Source organism: Hyperolius riggenbachi, chromosome 1 (genome assembly GCF_040937935.1).
Source record: "Hyperolius riggenbachi isolate aHypRig1 chromosome 1, aHypRig1.pri, whole genome shotgun sequence".
In the NCBI taxonomy this organism is placed as follows: domain Eukaryota; kingdom Metazoa; phylum Chordata; class Amphibia; order Anura; family Hyperoliidae; genus Hyperolius; species Hyperolius riggenbachi.
In genome coordinates this window covers 606,908,375-606,929,517 of record NC_090646.1, presented here as the reverse complement: position 1 = coordinate 606,929,517, position 21,143 = coordinate 606,908,375, and the positions used below count along the sequence as shown (strand labels likewise).

Here is a 21,143-nt window from a genome sequence, read left to right as displayed (position 1 = left end):
TTTCGTGGAGCACAGTCCGTTTCCTCAGATCAAATACAAAACAGTGTCTTTTTACCGTAGACAGTAAGTTCGGGCCGCCTAAAAGATGGTACCATGAAAGATCTTCGTACCACCCAAAGTTAGAGACTCTGAAGCCTCCAGAAAATGCAGTTTTTATGTTGCAATGTTGTGAGGCATGAATGCCCCCTCTGAAAGACCGCATCCGCGGATGAAATCCTCAATTCATCCCCCCCAAAGCACAGGGCAAAAATCCACAACTTTTCTGGTTGTGGATTTTGCTGCCCGGGAGGCAGAGCTTTGGGTTGTAGCTCTGCCTCCATGCGCATCAATCAGAGCTGATCACTGCCTCTCCCCCGCCCCTCTCAGTGAAAGAAGACTGAGAGGGGCGGGGGAGAGGGGGTGATCTGCGCAGATTGACGGAGGAGAGGCAGAGCTACTGCTCAAAGCTCTGCCTCTATGCGGTAGCGCTGCCCATATCTACCCCGGGGATTTCGGGGGATTAACTGAGATTTCAGCCATGAAGATGCAGCGTTTCAGAGGGGGCATTCATGCCTAATAACATACTCTTACCAAGGACTGGTTTTAGTCTATGACTAAAAGTATTAGAGGCAGAAGATCTGCCGGATATCCAAATAACTGGTATTGTTTAAAAGGGAATAAATATGGCAGCCTCCATCAGGGCTGTGGAGTCGGAGTCGGGGCAATTTTGGGCACCCGGAGTCAGAGTTGGAGTCGTGGTTTCATAAACTGAGGAGTCGGAGTCAGGTGATTTTTGTACAAAATCCACAGCCCTGTTAAATATTAGACTAAGGAGTCAGAGTCGAGGTGTCGGAGTCGGGGCCATTTTGGTTACCCGGAGTCGGAGTTGGAGTCGTGGTTTCATAAACTGAGGAGTTGGAAGAATTTTGTACCGACTTCACAACCCTGGTCTCCTATATCCCTCTCACTTCAGTTGTTTTTTAAAAGTCCTAAGCGTTGGCAGTTAAGAGATGCATTTCATGTTACATACGTTCAATCAACAAGATTGTAATATGCAAATTAGAGGAGTCGGAGTCGAGGAGTTGGTGGAATCCTAACCTGAGGAGTCTGAGTCGGTGGATTTTTGTACCGACTCCACAGCCCTGGTGGTAGGCACACATCATGCGGCAACATGGTTACCTTGCTACTTCTGTCGCACCGAATTGCAATAGTGTGCAAGTCTCCATAGATTTACCTTGGCTTCGCAACGAGTTGCAGCAGGGAAGAGTACCGCAACGCATGGCGATACTATTGTTGTAAAAGTAGCCTGAGGCGCTCGGGTCTGACCACTTTTTTTGTGATCATTATTGACCTGTTGAAGTGGGAAATGCACGTGCAATGCACTGTCTGACCCCACTTTGTGCAACACACTCTTGAATCTCAATCAAGTTATATTGGCTGCTTTGAAACCCATGGAAGAAGTAAGCCAACTATACCTCTCCTTTCCAATTTTTTAACAGTTCTTAAAGAGTGTCTGAAGTGTTTTATATTACCTTTTTTTAATCAGCAGGCAGCTTCAGCATTAAAGAGAACCAGAGCTAAAGAGAACCAGAGCTGTTATACATACCTGGGGCTTCCTCCAGCCCCATAAGCCTGGATCGCTCCCACGCTGCCGTCCTCAGCTGCCTGGATCCGCCGATACCGGGTCCCGTGATTTCGGCCAGTCGGCCACGGCCAATTGTCCGCATCACAGGGGCTCCCTCCATATGCTTACGCGTGCGGCTGCATACTGCACAGCCGCATGCGTAAGGTTATGGAGGGAGCCCCTATGCACGCGGATAATTAGTCGCGTCCGCCGGAAGTGACGGGACCCGGTACCGGCGATAGAGGAAGCGGAGGATGGCGGCGTGGGAACAATCCAGGCTTATGGGGCTGGAGGAAGCCCCAGGTATGTATAAAAGCTTTATCATTTTTCCAGCATTGATCATCTCTGGTTCCCTTTAAAATCCAAACTGATTTGCAGCATCCCCGTGGCAGAACGAGGTCTTAATCCCCCTGAAATCCCAGGGCAAAATTCTGCAATCGCAGAATCTTGCTTCCTGGAAGAGGCAGAGCTGTGTGCAGTAGAACTCTTATGCAGTCAATCTCCGCCCCTCTCAGTCTTCTTTCACTGAGAGGGGCAGGGAGAGGCGGAGATCGGCTGGATAAGAAGCAGAACTACTGCACAAAGATCTGCCTCCCCCGGTCAACAAAATCTGTGACTTGGAAAGTCATGGAATTTTGCCCCGGGATTTCAGGGTGATAAATACCTTGTTCTGCCGCAGGGATGTGGCGATTACGTTTGGATTTTAATGCTGAAGCTGGCTGCTGAATAAAAAGAGGTAATATAAAACGCTTCAGATGCTCTTTGATTGTTTTATACTTTTTGTGCATCTCCATCTCTAATTATCTATGGGGAAGCAGACAGCAGTAATGCCCTCCTCCCTCAACATTTCTAATCCCTTTCCACACAATTTAACCCCTATCCCACCACTCGTATGCATATCTACATCCCTTAAAACTTCACTTGCTGATCCAGTATGTTACCGTCCCAATCCCGCTGTTCCATGATCGATCCCAAAGCCGACTACAGTGACTGTGATTAATGAAATGTGACGTCAGCTATACACAGAACACTTCCTGTGTACTGTTCACAGTACGCAGGATATTAAGAGTGGTGACATCTTGCTGTCAAAAAGTAAAAATACACTCACATACACCAATATATATATATATATATATATATATATATATATATATATATATATATACACAGTGTATATATATATATATACACAGTATATATATATATATATATATATATATATATATATATATATATATATATATATATATATATATATATATATATACACACACATATACACACACGTGAGTTTTCAACCTCTTTCACTCCTACCCCATAGTTACCAAAATAAAATACAGAATTAAAAAAATAATAATACATAAACAGTTAATTTAGGGACTTTTTATTATGTATGTCACGAGGGTAGGGTTTGTAATTATTGATATGGTATAAAAAAAAACAAAACACTAAACAGAAAAAATACCCTTTATTTTCAAATAAAATATTATCGCCATACATTGTACTACAGACACAATTTTTAGTGTCCGGGACAAATGGGCAAATAAAATGTGTGTATTATCTATCGTAGCACATTTTATTTTAAAACTATAATGGCTGAAACTTAGAAAGATTTTTTTTTTTACATTTTTTCTTATTATTCCCTTTAAAATGCATATAAAATAAAACAATTCTTATCAAAAAGTACCACCTAAAGAAAGCCAAATTTGTGGTGGAAAAACAACAATATATAGATAATTTAGTGTGATAAGTAACAAAGTTAATGGTGAATGAATGGGAGGAGCGTGGAAATTGCTCTGGTTTTTAATGGGAAAAAAACCCGTGGTTGGGAAGTGGTTAAAACTAAAATAATTTGGGGATCTATTTTTTAATTGAACCTCAACAAGTGACTAGGATATAATACTGTGTTCACTATACTGTCACAGAACAACTGATCATCATGCTAATAAACTATTTCAATGTATTTGGTAGCTGCAGGTCTTGTAGGTTAGTTAGATGTTACAGAGCCAGTGGTAAGATATATGAAAGAGACGCAAATATGTATATAGAAGTTCCAGGTTTACATTCTCTATGAGGCACTTCAGGTCAATGTATTTTCCACATGCTTATACAGATATCAGTTATGTTTTGTCTGCGTGTCCATATCAATCACTGAAGCTGAAACCAATGAGCTGCTGAAAAGAATAACATTTAGGATGGGTATGGCGTGTCCGAGAGGGTGGATGAGGATAAAGCGTGAAGGAAATGGAAACACGATTGCTGAACAAGGAACACTACCAGTGGAGAAGTATGTATAGAAATGAACGCCAGCAATGTATTTGTCAAATCATCAGATACATCCTCTGAAAAGATAAATTGAAGGAAAAACTAAAAAAACACTGGTGGAGGCGCCCTTGATGATATGTACTATTAGATGTTATAAATATGAGAAACATCATTTCTAACCTTCTCAGAAGAACAAACCATTATTTAATGGAAAAAGTAATGTTTATTCATGCAGATAGATAACGCGTTCCACAGGTCTTGGTCCACTTCCTCAGGTCAATTCAAGTGACCACAGAACTTTTGGTCATGAACGTTAGGCGCACACGTTCATGACCAAAAGTTCTACAGGTATTGAATTGAGGAAGTTGGCCCAGGCCTGTAAAATGCGTTGTGTACTGTGCATGAATAAACATAGGTAAGAAATTATGCTTTATATATATATATATATATATATATATATCCTCTAGTAGTATGTAATCAAGGGCGCCTCCACTAGTGTTTTTCAGTATTGTCCATACCCCATAGGGATTTTTTAATCATGAGGACAGCGAACAACCAACATCTGCACCAAGAGACTTGAGACATTGAGTGGGGACGGTTATATTCCTGCAGGCTCAGATGGTGGTTGCAGGTTTTGCAACCCACCCTTGTGCGTATAATACTTCTACACATGAGCTTACATCCCTTTGTCTAGCGATACTGCACTAATGGGCCCCTGGTCTCTCTCATTCACAGAGAATTAGAGGTTATGGGTAACCATTATGGATTTAAACTTTTTCTACAATTAACGGTAATGGCCATATGGAGACAGATATGTGACAACACACTCACTTTCCAACAAACAAAGGCATTTGGCAAAGTATGATCTCAATGTGGCACTGGTGGATTCAATTATCATTAATCCTAGATCTCCCACTAGAAATATTATGCCTGTACCTACAGGGGCACTTTTGAAAGGTCTTGCCCAGAGATTACATTGCCATTGAGCAGATATAATAAAACATTCAATCTACTGTATTTTTTAAATGGTCTAAAAAAGTCATTTTTAGGCGTAGGAGGATAAATACAAATGTTTATCTTAGAAGTTTTTTTTCACCTTGAGTTCACTTTAAAGGTTACCAGAGCTGGATTACATCAAACATTTTATACATAATTGAAGCTTCCTCCAGCCCCATACGCTCCGATCGCTCCCACGTCGCCGTCCTCAGTCTTCTGCAGCGCCGGTACCAGGTCCCTGCACTTCCATCAGTCGGAGACAGTCTGACGTAAGAGAAGTGCACTTTGTGTATCTCTCCAGCAGCCACTGGAGAGAAACCTAGAAGGCGCAATTCTCATGTGCAGAAGCCTGAAGACAGTGCGTGGGAGCGATCAGAGCGTATGGGGCTGGAGGAAGCCTCAGGTATGTATAAAATGTTTAATGTAATCCAGCTCTGAGCCACTTTAAGTTCAGTGATGGTTGGTACCGTAGGATAGATCCATGTATTATATATGGTCTTCTTTGGCTTCAAGGTAACATAAGGCCATCTTGCAATACCCTAATACACCGGTGTCAAACTTAAGGCCCGTGGGCTGAGTGCGGCCCTCTTTGCCATTTTATGTGGCCCTCAAGAGCTTCATTTGTCCATCATTGTAAGCAGTAAAAGTACAGCACCACACTGCCTTTCTGTCCAGAGGAGCACACGCATGCAACAATAACCAACAAGACCGCACCAACAAAATTAGCATGGAGTCCCCTCCTGGGATACAAATCCTCAGCTCCTCCCTCCATCTCCCCACATTGTAGAGTAGTGCAGCAGTGCAGTGTACCATTTACCTGCTCCTGCGATGCATTGTGTCTCTTCTGTACTTCCTGGAAGTCACATGCTTTATGCTTCCATACCTCCTTCTACTGATCACGTGACGTGCATTCGAGAGCCAGAGGTGGGCATCATAGAGCGTGTGGCTGTCAGGAAGATTAGAGAAGACCCAAAGCAGCACTGGAGCAAGTAAATGTTAAACTGCTCCACTACACTACTCTGCAGAATAACACTATGTTTGAATAAATGTGAAATCTTACTAATCTTAATAAAAAATGTGCCCCACCACTTAGACTATGCTTTAGATTTTGGACCCTTGTGTGATTGAGTTTGATACTCCTACCCTAATAGAACAATCTTTGTAAGTTTTGGCTGGTGAATGTCCTGCTCTGTCTGGATCACTGAACATCACAGGTCATCTTCTAAGTAGGGGTGAGTGAGAACTTTCTTGTGAAAAGCGAGATAGCTATGCAGTGTGCGGGAGACAAATGCGAGGTAGGCGGGAGTTAACTCACCTTACCGACGCCTCCCTTCTGATGCTTTCTATGCTGCGTTCCATCTCTGAAGGTGGAAGTGTAAGAAGATGGTACGCAGCATAAAACGCATCAGAAGGGAGGCGGTGGCTAAATGAATTAACCCCGCCTACATTGCTATCCCCTCATGCACACTGCAGGGCGATATCGCTCATTCCTGCTGTTTAGAACATTTTAAAACTATGAGAAAATATGTTTTAGTACTGGCCTAATCTAAAAAATACACACGCAAACATACAAATTAAAAACACACTACACATTCCCTTTTAATAAAATCAGTAGTGACAGAACATGTGCGACTGATATTACAGCAACATATAATTAGAATGTACTTCCACTGAAAACAGCCAATAGTCAGTGCCCAAAACAGCTACTAGATTGTAATGATAGATTAGAAGTCGCTCTCCTACATTGACCTGAGCTGTTGCATATTCACAGGTTCTTACTGTGAAGCTGTGAAAAGGTTGGTATCTCCTCAAATATTTGATTAAGTGTTACAAGATGTTGAGGAAATTTGGTGCTTAAATGAATGATGTGTTTGATGTCCTTTCTGGCAATCCTTCAGCAAATGTCGCATAAAAGGAAAAGAATTTATTTAAAGAACGGCCTTGACAGGAGTTTGGCAGCGGCAGTAGCCACCCACTCGAGTGAAGAGGTCGGCCATGATCAGCTGTGTAGACATCTAACCTTTCATGCCTTTCGAGGAAGGATAAACCATTATCTACATTAACTTCACCGCAATCAATGAGACTTTACCAGTAGCACAGCTAAATAAATGAATTAAAATCGTAGTTGTCCATACGGCAAACATATACTGAGCCCTACTGACACATCTAGCAGCAGATTCATCTCTAGACAACGGCAGGTCTGCCACTTAAATATACACAGCAAATCTGCCTCTCAAATACACACAGATTTGCCACTGTGGTTACAGTAGCAACCACTATACGACAGAACGGGAGACAGAAGTATGGAGGAAACGAAGGACGCGGAGGAGCTGAGGTGGCTGCAGTGTCCCTATCGCTGCAGGAGGAAGAGAAGAGGAGCTTGTTTGCTTGAAGACGACTGGAGCGAGGCAGCGGCAGGAAGCACGGAGGACTCGGAGGAGCTGAGGCGACCCCAGTGTCCTGCTCGTTGCAGGAAGAGAAGAAGAGGAGCCTGTCTACATGAAGGGGAAAAGGGTGCGGCGGCAGGATAAGGTGCAGTATGGAAGTGTCAGTGTAGTGTTAGTTCATTGTTTGTGTAGTGTTAGTGTAGCGTTGTGTTGGATAGTGTTGTGTAGCTTAGCTGGTGGGATAGAAGGTGTTAGTGTAGTGTAGCATGTAGTGTAATGTAACTGGAGGGGCCAGGAGGGATTAGTGTAGTATAGCTGAATAGAGTAGCTTAGAGATGGTTAAGGGAGAATAGGTCCATAAGACACCCCTGCACTATAGACCCACCAGGTTTAGTATTTTTTCTCCCCCTGATTCTTGGAGCATCTTATAGTACGGTATGCTTAAAATGAACTAAAAAGATTTATTCAATGTTTTTATAGGCATTATTTAACTACACAACTTACTCGAATGAACTAATCGCAGTAAGTCTGAGTACCCTCTGAGCCCAAAGTAAGTACCCCCTTGGCATACACGCATTGAGCATTAGGGCAAATATTTGTAATAGAAGACAGTAGTCTACTGGTAGGTAGCCGACGCCTTCCCCCCCCTTCCATCCCAGAAGCCAAATGTACCCCTAGTCTTAGTTAGGCCTCTAAGTTCAGGTAGCCAATGAGCTCCCCACCCAGTATAGGTAGGCAGGTGTACCACCAGTATAAAGTAGACCTCCCCACAGTATAGGTTGTCAGGTTTGACCCCAGTATTAGGCAGCCCCTCCCCAGTTTAAGTAGCCAGGTGTGCCCCAATATTAGCAGCCCCCTCTCCATTTTAAATTTACCATTGTGCCCCAGTATTATGTAGTATTAGTTGACCCAGAAATACACGTAATGTGGCAGCGTTTCCCCACAAAATACATATAGTTAGGCAGCTTTTCCATACTCCCCAAAAATTCACATAATTCCCCACAAAATACACATAATGTGGCAGTATTTTTCCCAAAATACACATAACGCAGCAGCGTTTCCCCACGAAATGCACATAATGTGGCAGCGTTTCCCCCGAAATACACATGATGTGGCAGCGTTTCCCCCAAAATAGACATAATGTGGCAGCGTTTCCCCCGAAATACACATAATGTGGCAGCGTTTCCCCCAAAATTCACAGAATGCAGCAGTGTTTCCCACAAAATACACATAATTAGGCAGCATTTCCCCCAAAATACACATAAGGCAGCAGCTTTTCCCAAAAAATACAAATAGTGCAGCAGCATTTCCCCCAAAATACACAATGTGGCAGCGTTTCCCCCAGATACACATTATGCAGCAGCATTTACCACAAAATACACATAATGCATCAGCGTTTACCCCCAAAATGTAATGTGGCAGCGCTCCCCACAGATACAGGTCATGCTGCAGTGTTTCCTACATAAAAACATGAGGCAGCGTCTCCTCTCCTAATAAACACATTAGGCAGTGTTTCCCGTTTTCCCCATTAAACATGTCAGGTAGCGTATCCCTTTAATGTAGTTATTGCTGTGTGCCCCCCCATTAATGCCCCTAATATGGTGTCCATGGTGGCACATGAAAATAAAAACAATGTACTTAACGGGCAGGTGACTCCTCTCCTGTCCTCTGTCATAGCTCCCCAACCTGCAGTTACAGGCAGAGCAGGGCTATAGGAAAATGGCGACCAGAGGCCAGCACTGGAGACACAAATAGACTCCAGTGCTGGACTTAGGATTACCCAGACTTCCGCAGCCTAAAATGGATGAGCAGCGGCTGGTAAACTGGTATGGTATCCGTTGGACGCTGCAACGCATGTTCACTTACAGGAGGGCAAGATCTGCGGCACTGAATCTGGCCCTGCATCGGTGGGCCGGATGAAATAACCTTACTGTCTGGGTACGGCCCACGGGCTGAGCTATTAAGACAGTTTGGGGTAGATTCACTAAAATGCAGTAAGCAATATAATGTGCATAGTGTCTTACGCACATAGATAGTAATGCATTGGATGTAATGTATTACATTATGCTCTACTCATCGTGTGGTAAGACTTTATGCATGTTTCTATGCTTACCACACTTTAGTTAATACACCCCTTTTTGCAGCACCCTTGACAACTCTATCCGGGCTAGTGTACAGGGACCTTTCTGTCCATTGACACTCATTTGGAGCCAATTTAAACATTTTTGTGGTTGTTTTTGATAGAATGAGAAGGGTTCACACATATGTTTCCAACTCTAGCCATATCCAAGTTTTGGCTGGATTCGCCACTTTAAATAAGCTTGGGTAAGAAACTGATAGACAAAGTCAAGAAATACGTTGGATAGATACCTTCTATTGTGTCTTTTTCTCTTTGCATTTCCTTTTCACCATCTTCCTTTCTTCTTTTTGCTGCATTCAGCTCCCGTTTCAGCTGTCGTGCTTCTTTTCGTAGTTCTTCACTGGAGGAAACGAGATGAAAATTTTACAGAATTACAACATGAAAACGTGGAGCGCGGATTCCATTCTCAAGCGTTTAATACTCTGTCCTCTAAGGCATCTCTTAATAAACAACCAAAAGACATAAAGTACCAAAAAGTTTTGCAGGTGGTGGTGAAATTTAATTACAGAAGGTAAAAAAATGCTTCAAGAGATCCTAAAGAGACACTGAAGCAAAAAAAAATATATGATATAATGAATTGGTTGTGTAGTACGGATAATTACTAGAACATAAGTAGCAAAGAAAATATTGTCATATTTTTATTTTCAGTTATATAGTGTTTTTTATAACATTGCATCATTCTTTAATATTTGCAGTTTCCACACTGCTCAGCATTCTAAATGTTTTTACAGGGCAGGCTGTGAACTATTGACTGTCCTCTGGCAGAGGAAAAAAAAAATCCTTGACAGACAGTTGAGATAATACACTTCAGAAGACAGACCTCTCTGCTACTTTGAAAGTCATGGAGCTTAATGGCTTTTTTGCATAGAGACAGCAACTGGAGTTTCTTAACTCTCCCTGTCCTGGAAACAATTAAACTTATGTCTCTGCTCATAATGTTTTATTTCTAGCTGCACATACAAATTATTATTTCATATTTTTTTTTTCCGCTTCAGTGTCTCTTTAAAGAAATGCCAAGATAAAGGAAGCCAGAGACGGAAGAAAAAAAGAAAGTTTTATACATACCAGGGGCTTTCTCCAGCCCCATGCACACGGATTGCTCCCACGCCGCCGTCCTCCACTGCCGCCGGAGAGCTACATTAAGAGCGCACTTCCTCTTGCGCAGACTGGCCTCAGTGTAGAACGGCAGCGCAGGAGCGATCCGTGCACATGGGGCTGGAGGAAGACACAGGTATGCATAAAACTTTTTTTCCCCGTCTCTGGTACACTTTAAGGCAGGTTTCACTCTTATCTGCGTAGGCAAGCTGCAATATTTTTTTACTTCTGAATTTGCAGACACTATGGCCTCGATTCATGAAGCATTACCGCATGCGTTATCGCCCAAGCGGTAAATTACCGCATGGTATGTAGTTGATAGTGGATTCATAAAATGTAACGCATGTTTTACGCACATGCGGTAATAGTGCGGTAATGAAAACGTTGTTTGTGTCGGTAAACTGAATGAAGTGTATTCATGAAAAAAAAAGGGGGAGTAAGGAATCGATAAATAACATGTTGTTATCGCCAACAAAGACCTGGCGAGTTTGCTCTACACAGTAGCATTTTAGGTGACAAATGGAGCCCTTTCAACTTAATGTTATGGAATTTTTAAGGATACAGAGGAGGAAGGGTGGTTGTTATATCACCCAGGCTTTTAGAAATCGTGCAGAGCTAGATAATTGATAAGAATAATATATATATATATATATATATATATATATATATATATATATATAATTTAGAATTTAAGAATTTATAGAAAAAATAAGTTACGTGTGTCTAAAACTGCCCACTTCTACCCAGCATGCACCTTGTCATTAGGAAGTCAGCTGCAAACTACAGCACTCAGCAAATTATACAGACAGCTTTACGCACCACAGCGCACACTTGTCGCACGGTTACCGCACACTTACCGACTGCTATCGCAATCACCTCGCACTCGAATTTTTTTATGAATTCACTGCAAAAACCCTCATTTATCGCTAGCGGTAATTTCCCGCCTGTCTCTGAACTACCGCACTCACTTTTATGAATCGAGGCTTATGTGTGTTTTGGTGCCTTACAGCACATGCAGGTTTCACTGTATCGCGATACCTCTGAGGATGCTATAGAGCGAAACTAGTCAGGTTTGAGACTAGCAGCACCAGATCTAAATTATCATACACAATCTACTAACCTTTAAGCACACCCACGTATAGTTAGTTATGCTATACCCATACACTCACCCTGCCCCGTTAAAAGCTCTCAGTTTTAAATGCAGTTTATCCAGTTATTGTCGCCTCTGTTCCCATTCCAGTAAACTGCGGTCATTTTACCACATCTCCCATTTTACCACAGATCCACTGGCACCCACATTTCCTGCTTTGAATAAAGACCGCCTCAGTCCCGAACTGTCACCTGAGGTATTAAGTCCCGATCCCTGTTCAGCGTCAGCCCTCGTACGCGTGGGCGACACTTTTCCTGCACAAATTATACAGTGCAAAGGAAAGAAAGGCGAGTTGCCTGTGGTAATCTTCAGAATGCACACAGCTGACCAGAAGGGGAGTTACCCTTTAAATCCAGTTTCATCTGGGTCCCAGCTTTGATATTGCCATTGTTTTTATTTCTCAGTATGTACATGCTACTCTTGCTCTTCTGAGCATAAATAATGAAAAGCTAAACATTTATCAGGATATCCACTAGGTGAACTTCCAAGAAAGACTTTAGAATCCTATCCGATTTCTAAGAACTGCTAAAACAAGAAAAGCTTTGGAAGTGAAATATCTAAATATTGTAATTTGCTACTGTTATTACCATTTCAGAGAAGCCAAACAGAAGAAACAAAGGCTTGTTTAACGACTGCTGTAAAACTAAAATGAAAACATCCAGCAGCTGTCACAGGGCACAAAGAGCGCACAGGCAGCACAGGGCTTTAATTTAATGAATAGAAAACTCCCAGCACCTCTTGATATATCCCAGTATGCCGGGCAGACAAAGTCACAATGCAGGAGCCTTTCAAAGGAGACATAATAAAAAAAATCTTAACGTTACTGTTCAATTATGAAAAAACAAGCAAATCAGCAAAATGAGGCCTTTAATTTCTGATGTGAGTTATTACCTTTTCAAACAGTTTTATAGCATGTCAGGCATCGTGGTAGTTGATGTACAGAGCACATGGCTGCTCATTAGGTAGCGCATTTATAAAGCACGCAGGCCGGATAACGGGCAGCTTCATATGTTTCTCAAAGCTGGCATTATTTATACTGCGCCATCTGTACAGGCTGATATTGTTTAAGAAAAATTTTGAAATGTTGGCAAGGTGGCCAAGTGGTCAACAAGTGAACCTTGGAGAGCTCAAACTTCCATACTTGAATTCCATGTAGAATATTCTCTTTTTATTATTTTTACTCTTTTTTGGGGGACCTCAGCAGGGCTGCCATCAGAAATGTTTGGGCCCTCCTCACTCCCCTCTGCCCCAACATGGCAAATCACAACCTTTGAAGGCCTGAACACACTAATGTCCGCGTGTCCACTTTCCACGTGCTCCCTTGGATGGGAGCTCTCTGCGTATGCTCAGTTCGTTAAGACTGTATCTGCACTTGCACAGCACGCTCCCAGCTATGGGAATAGGATGGAGGAGGCACGTGGCCCGGAACAGTGCATGCGCAGTGCCCTGCAACCCAGCCTGATTGTGTGGACTTCACAGTAGTGCAATGGATTGGAAGGAGTGGATAGACAACAGGGGGCTGGAAGAAGCCTCAGGTAAGTAAAAATCCTTTTCTCCCATTCGTCTCAGGTTTACTCTAATCACTAAGTGACTAAGATAAATCCTGAATGAGCTTCCCGCAATGTATGCCTTACGTAGGTAACGAGTGTACCCTTACTGCCATACGTAACGGTAAAATTGCCATATGCATGTGAAAATTTGACTGTAAATTAGTGAATGCTCGCCAATAAAACAGACAGGTAGTTAAAGAGAATCTGTACTCTAAAATTCTTACAATAAAAAGCATACCATTCTATTCATTATGTTCTCCTGGGCCCCCCTGTGCTGTTTCTGCCACTCCCTGCTGCAATCCTGGCTTGTAATTGCCAGTTTTAGGCAGTGTTTACAAACAAAAGACATGGCTGCTAACCAGCATGTGTTAGGCTGAGAGAAGCTCAGTCTGTGACTCATACAGAGCCTGGAGAGGGCGTGGAGAGGGTGTGTATAACTTCTACCTATCACAGCAGAGCAGCACATTCCTGCCTAAGCCGTCAAAGCTGACAAAGGAAAGAAGATTAGATTATATAACAGAGATAATATAGCAACTGTGCAACTAGGAAAGGCTGCAGTAAGACAGACCACATAAGAACAGGTATAGGAACTTATAGAACAGAAGAAATAAGGCTCTTTAACCTCCTTAGCGGTAACCCCGTGTTGGGCACGGGGTAAGCCGCGCAGGAGGATTTCTCAGGCCCCGCTGGGCCGATCTGCATAATTTTTTTTATACACGCAGCTAGCACTTTGCTACCGTGTTTCCCCGAAAATAAGACACTGTCTTATATTAATTTTTGCTCTAAAAGATGTGCTAGGGCTTATTTTCAGGGGATGTCTTATATTTCTATTAGGAAGTGTCTCTCGGCAAAACACTTCCTGTTCCTTTGTACTGTGATGTTCACAGTTGGATTTGGAGTTGTTGGATTTGAAAGTATGCTACTGTACTGATCAGGCACCTGCCCTTTCTTCTCTGCACACAGCTGATAACCTTGCTGTGTGCTTAGATGACAGGATCACTGCCCGATTGGCACTGTGCCACTGTGTCTCCACTTACTGGCTGCCCTTCCTTCTCTTTAACTTCCGCTAGGGCTTATTTTCGGGGTAGGGCTTATATTTCAAGCATGCTCAAAATTCCAGCTAGGGCTTATTTTCAGGGTAGGTCTTATTTTCAGGGAAAGAGGGTAGCTGCGTGTTACTTACGATCGCCGCCGCCCACCGCCGATTCGCCGCTACCCGCCGCATCAGAGGGTGCCCCCCAAGACCCGTGCGCTGCCTGGCCAATCAGTGCCAGGCAGCGCTGAGGGGTGGATCGGGACTCCCTCTGAAGTCACGACGTCGATGACGTCATCGCGAGTGTCGCCATGGCGACGGGGGAAGCCCTCATGGAAATCCCGTTCAGAACGGGATTTCCGGATGGGCATACGCGCCGGCGGCGATCGGCGCGTACGGGGGGACGCCGCAGGGAGGGGGGAAGCATGTAGCTAGCGCTAGGCTAGCTACATGCTAAAAAAAAAAAAAAGGTTAAAAAAACCCTCCCGCGGCCGCAAGAATCATACCACCAGGGAGGTTAAGGATATACTGTAGAGGTTTGCTGTGAGTCGCTGGATTCATACTTGCTGAAAATGAGTAAGGTCTGGATTACACTGCAAAACCCAATCACTGGCATTTAGTGATTGCGAATTTGCACAGCGCTTTTCAGAGCGATTTTTGAATGAATGTGAATCACTCCAGAAAATGCTACATGCAGCGCTTTTTGCGATTTTAACAAAATCGCATAATTGCTGTTGGCACACCCTCATAAGGTGACACTGCACTAGCGCCCTCACAAAGCCTCATGCCCTCTGCAGCTCATTACTCCTACAGTAAGGTCGGAATTTTAGCCAAGCCTTATAGCTGTATTCTTACGAGTACGGAGTACTGTTTCTAAGGGCCCTTTTCCACTACCCTGCGTTTTGTGATCTGATTCCGATTGCCAACAGATCGCAAAACGCAGGGTACAGTAAGACTGATGAAAATGGCAGTGGCCATTTTGATTAATGCGATCCAATTGTGTAGCGATTTTGGCCAGAGCGCAATCGTCGTCCTGCCGCATTTTGGATGCGATTGAGCTCTACTATACTGAGTATAGTAGCTCAATCACATAGTGGAAATGGGTTTGAAACGCGCTTGTGATCGCAATTGCAAATGCGTTTCATAGTGGAAAAGAGCCCTACGGCTTAGCTAACACTGACAGGTGTAGGCAGGTGTGTTTCCTGATTGCCAACTGCTCTGTCGATCCAACAGGCATTTGCAGGCAGTTGTGGCATTTGGGAAAGAAGGTAGGATTAATGCCGGTGCATTTGACCACCTCTTAGTGGCTGAATAGAGTGTCTATCTATAACTCGCTGCGGTCATAGAGGTTCAGAGCTGTGATCATTGGAAGAGTTGGAGCAGCTGTAGAGAGGTTCAGAGCTGTGATCATTGGAGGAGTTGGAGCAGCTATAGAGAAGTTTAGAGCTGTGGGCATTGGAGGAGTTGGAGCAACTATAGAGAAGTTTGGAGCTGTGGCCATTGGAGGAGTTGGAGCTGCTGTAGAGAAGTTCAGAGCTGTGGTCATTGGAGGAGTTGGAGCAGCTGTAGAGAAGTTTTGGAGTACTGATCATTGGAGGAGTTGGAGCAGCTATAGAGAAGCTTTGGGGCTGTGGGCATTGGAGCAGCTGTGGAGAAGTTTGGAGCTGTGATTGTTGGAGGAGTTGGAGCAGCTGTAGAGAAGTTTTGGAGTTGTGATCATTGGAGGAGTTGGAGAAGCTATAGAGAAGTTTGGAGCTGTGATCATTGGAGGAGTTGGAGCAGCTATAGAGAAGTTTGGAGCTGTGGCCATTGGAGGAGTTTGAGCAGCTGTAGAGAGGTTTAGAGCTGTGATCATTGGAGGGGTTGGAGCAGCAATAGAGAAGTTTAGAGCTGTGGGCATTGGAGGAGTTGGAGCAACTCTAGAGAAGTTTGGAGCTGTGATCATTGGAGGAGTTGGAGCAGCTGTAGAGAGGATCAGAGCTGTGATCATTGGAGGAGTTGGAGCAGCTATAGAGAAGTTTAGAGCTGTGGGCATTGGAGGAGTTGGAGCAACTATAGAGAAGTTTGGAGCTGTGGCCATTGGAGGAGTTGGAGCCGCTGTAGAGAAGTTCAGAGCTGTGGTCATTGGAGGAGTTGGAGCAGCTGTAGAGAAGTTTTGGAGTACTGATCATTGGAGGAGTTGGAGCAGCTATAGAGAAGCTTTGGGGCTGTGGCCATTGGAGCAGCTGTGGAGAAGTTTGGAGCTGTGATTGTTGGAGGAGTTGGAGCAGCTGTAGAGAAGTTTTGGAGTTGTGATCATTGGAGGAGTTGGAGCAGCTGTAGAGAAGTTTTGGAGTTGTGATCATTGGAGGAGTTGGAGCAGCTGTAGAGAAGTTTTGGAGTTGTGATCATTGGAGGAGTTGGAGCCGCTGTAGAGAAGTTTTGGAGTTGTGATCATTGGAGGAGTTGGAGCAGCTGTACAGAAGTTTTGGAGTTGTGGTCATTGGAGGAGTTGGAGCAGCTGTAGAGAAGTTTGAAGCTGTGGTCATTGGAGGAGTTGGAGCAGCTGAGAAGCTCTGGAGCTGTGGTCAAATGATGGAGCTGGAGCAGTTTTGGGCAGTAGGGGAGTAGAAAACATTAGACTGCATCTGCAATGAGAACTCTGGGTTGTCAATAGCAAACATTTTTATTTCAATGTAATTTTCCCCTGAAGAAACATGATTGTTCTGATGGGCTCCTTTCAGCAGTGCAAGCACGTTTATTTCATTTTTTTTTTTATACAAGAGGCCCCATCAGCCTTGTGCAGAGCCTGCCAAGAAATATGAAACAAATTGCCCTAGCATGCTTATCTATACTTCTGAATTTATGTCTCTTAAATGCCTGCAATTGCTATGTCACTAAAACAATATTATTGCTGTTTCTCCCCGCTGCTGGATTGTGCTTGGTCACATAGCACAGGTAAGATGCTGTGTCTGGGCTCATTTCCTGGAACACTAGAGGCATCCCGCGCTGAAACAATAGAGCTTTGTCACTCACCCTCTGCGAGTCAGCACATTCTTTTCATTCACTGTAGTCTGTTTATAGAAATGTTTCAGGTTGCTCTCAGCTCCAACTAAATCAGCTGCATTTAAACCCAATTGTTAAAGTATTATAGCAGCGCTAAATGGCTTTTATGTCACCAGTTGCCACACAGTCAAAAATGTGCAACACATATGATTATCAGTATGCCCACACAACACAATGCAGCTTGTGCAGGGCAGTTAAGCTGCAGGATCAAGAGCAACAACGCTTGAAAAGGATCTGTTGCTACTGAAACACTCTTCTGTTTAAAGTGAACCTGTAACAAAATAAAAGTAATCAAACTACACTCACTTAAATTGATTATTAGGAACGCCTGTTCAATTTCTCATTAATGCAATTATCTAATCAACCAATCAGATGGCAGTTGCTTCATTGCATTTAAGGGTGTGGTCCTGGTAAAGAAAATATCCTGAACTCCAAACAATGTCAGAATGGGAAAGAAAGGTGATTTAAGCAATTTTGAGTGTGGCATGGTTGTTGGTGCCAGATGGGCCGGTCTGAGTATTTCACAATCTTCTCAGTTACTGGGATTTTCACGCACAACCATTTCTAGGGTTTACAAAGAATGGTGTGAAAAGGGAAAAACATCCAGTATGTGGCAGTCCCGTGGGCTAAAATGCCTTGTTGATGCTAGAGGTCAGAGGAGAATGGGCCAACTGATTCAAACTGATAGAAGAGCAACGTTGACTGAAATAACCACTCGTTACAACCGAGGTATGCAGCAAAGCATTTGTGAAACCACAACATGCACAACCTTGAGGTGGATGGGCTACAACAACAGAAGACCGCACCGGGTACCACTCATCTCCACTACAAATAGGAAAAAAGGCTACAATTTGCACAAGCTCACCAAAATTGGACAGTTGAAGACTGGAAAAATGTTGCCTGGTCTGATGAGTCTTGATAGAGTCAGAATTTGGCATAAACAGAATGAGAACATGGATCCATCATGCCTTATTACCACTGTGCAGGCTGGTGGTGGTGGTGTAATGGTGTGGGGGATGTTTTCTTGGCACACTTTAGGCCCCTTAGTGCCAATTGGGCATCTTTTAAATGCCATGGGCTACCTGAGCATTGTTTCTGACCATGTCCATCCCTTCATGACCACCATGTACCCATCCTCTGATGGCTACTTCCAACAGGATAATGCACTATGTCACAAAGCTCAAATTATTTCAAATTGGTTTCTTGAAAATTACAATGAGTTCACTGTACTAAAATGGCCCCCACAGTCACCAGATCTCAACCCAATAGAGCATCTTTGGGATGTGATGGTCCATACCCAAAGCAAGATGTTTCCGTGATAAACAATTGTTTTTGCGATATTGCGTAAAACTGTGTAACCATAATTTGTTAAACAATGTTTAACAACCGTGGACTACCCGCAAAGATCATTTGTTTGGAACTACTGTTATGGCAGATGGCGCCTCAACTGATCGTTCAGATTTTCATTAAAGTCAAAATAAGCACAATAATTTTAATGATCATTTGCATCCAGTCCATTTTCTCGGTTTTTGACAGATGGATCGCAGAAGGATTGCTCATTGTCGGAGATCCAAGATCTATATGTCTGTGGGCACTTAAAGAGAAGCTGAAGTGAAAATGGATTGTAAAAAAAATATATAGGTCAGTAGATCACATTAGTGCAAGTCACTTGTACTTATTACTTTGGTCCGCCTCCTCTCGTTCATCCACAATTCCGCTCTGAAAATCCGTTACTTCCTGTATAAAGATGGCCACGACCTGAGAATAGTTTCCGGGCTACAGCAGTCAGTTCTGTGAGACTACACTCGCGCACATGCTGTACGTCCCAGTGCGCCATCCTGCTCCTTTTCCTAAATGTGCATGGAGCTAAAGGGAGTGGTTGTGCACACGCAAGCTTACATCTGTGCTTGGCACACACTACAGTCACTGCATTGGATAGGTGGACTCGCAATTGAAAGGGGCGGAGATAGGCGGCGATTGACGTTTGAAGAGGCAGAGCTATGGTGACCAGCTCTGCTTCTTCCTTTAAGGCAATTCTCCGACCAAATTGTTCGGAGAGATAACAAAAACCAAACAATAAAAAAACACTTTCTGGGGACGGGGTGCTCATTTAGCTGTGAGAATACCACTGAAAAACTGCTTGCAAGAGAGTTACAAACATCTTTAATGCTTAAATTAAGAAAAAAAAAACTACAGATTCAGTTTTGGGATGAGCCAAATAACTTACCAGTATATTTTTTGGGATGTGAGATGACACCATAAGGCCCAAGCATGGTAAGAGACATCAAACCCAATTAGAATGTACTGATACAGCGTTGATATTTGGACTGTAGTGGTGCAAGATAAAAGTGTTGACCACTAACTTTTGCAACTGAGAGTTTCAAAGTGCAAAAAACTTAAGCAACATTAATCTTACTCACCAAAATGTTATCTCTCTTTTTTTTTTTAAACTTAAACACTTATCTTAGATATAGGAAGACGCCTATTCAGAGATACGTTGCTTACTTCCTTCCATGTCACAAGGATATCACTGGTATTGAATTGGTAGATAAGATCTGTATGGAGGATTTTTAAATATTTTTCAATGCAGAATTGTTTTATTCTGTTTATTAGACAATGCTAATGAAGATGTACAGGGCTGCCAAGTATGCCTTGCTGTCATAGGACTTACATGAACGTCTCAGATAGAGACATTGCTATCTCAGCATCAACAGGAAACAATGCTGGACTCAATCCAGAAAGGCATTTTCTCCCCCAAGAATTGAAGCTAGCTTTGAAGGATATAATTACTGCTTCTTGTATTGGGAATGATGGAGCTATAGTAGGTGACATTGTACAATCCTCCAACCTTTGGGGTTAGATAATAAGTAGGTTAGAACATTGGTACTATTCATTCTGATGAGTTATTTATTTACCTTTATTTTCTGTAATCATACTGAAGTGATGAATCCTGATTAGTCACAGACAAGACTACCTACTGAATACACAGGCTTTTATTTAAAGCAACATTGTCAGCCACAAAACTAAATTCTATTTAAACACTGCAGTGTGTTTAAAATGCTGCCAGAAATCTGTGTCATTGCCAATGACCCTCCCACCTTCCTGCTTCTAACTGATTGGCTGAACAGACTGCTGCCTAGCTGAAACATGATCCTCTGCTCACTCCTGTTTACAAGCAAGGCTGAGGTGACTCAGCGACTGGAGGAGAAAAGAAAAAAAAGTTAAGGGAAGAAATGTCATCAGGACTTAACCACCTTAGCGGTATGGACGAGCTCAGCTCGTCCATTACCGCCAGAGGGTGCCGCTCAGGCCCTGCTGGGCCGATTTTAATGAAATAAAGTGCAGCACACGCAGCCGGCACTTTGCCAGCCGCGTGTGCTGCCTGATCGCCGCCGCTCTGCAGCGATCCGCCGCGAGCAGCGGCGAAAGAGGGTCCCCCCAGCCGCCTGAGCCCTGCGCAGCCGGAACAAATAGTTCCGGCCAGCGCTAAGGGCTGGATCGGAGGCGGCTGACGTCAGGACGTCGGCTGACGTCCATGACGTCACTCCGCTCGTCGCCATGGCGATGAAGTAAGCAAAACACGGAAGGCCGCTCATTGCGGCCTTCCGTGTTACTTTTGGCCGCCGGAGGCGATCAGAAGAACGCCTCCGGAGCGCCCTCTGGTGGGCTTTCATGCAGCCAACTTTCAGTTGGCTGCATGAAATAGTTTTTTTTTTATTTAAAAAAAACCCTCCCGCAGCCACCCTGGCGATCTTAATAGAACGCCAGGGTGGTTAACCTCAAACTGTGGGCTAAAGACATGGTTCCCACCAGGAACAGAATTCTCTTCATTTACTATATCAAATTCACAGAAATTAAACCGTGGACAGTACAATACAT

General features: G+C 43.5%; 1 protein-coding gene and 1 long non-coding RNA gene across 2 annotated transcripts in view; one reads left to right on the top strand and one right to left on the bottom strand.

The window, feature by feature from the left end:
• CWC27 (CWC27 spliceosome associated cyclophilin) overlaps positions 1-21,143 on the bottom strand; it is a 217,651-nt gene that overhangs the window by 69,516 nt on the left and 126,992 nt on the right. Inside the window, exon 11 of the mRNA XM_068249756.1 lies at positions 9,622-9,731. Within this exon, the coding sequence (XP_068105857.1) occupies positions 9,622-9,731 (110 nt within the window). The remainder of the gene's footprint in view (positions 1-9,621; positions 9,732-21,143) is intronic.
• Positions 1-21,143, top strand: part of LOC137528480 (uncharacterized) — a 137,401-nt gene that overhangs the window by 104,209 nt on the left and 12,049 nt on the right. The window lies entirely within an intron of this gene.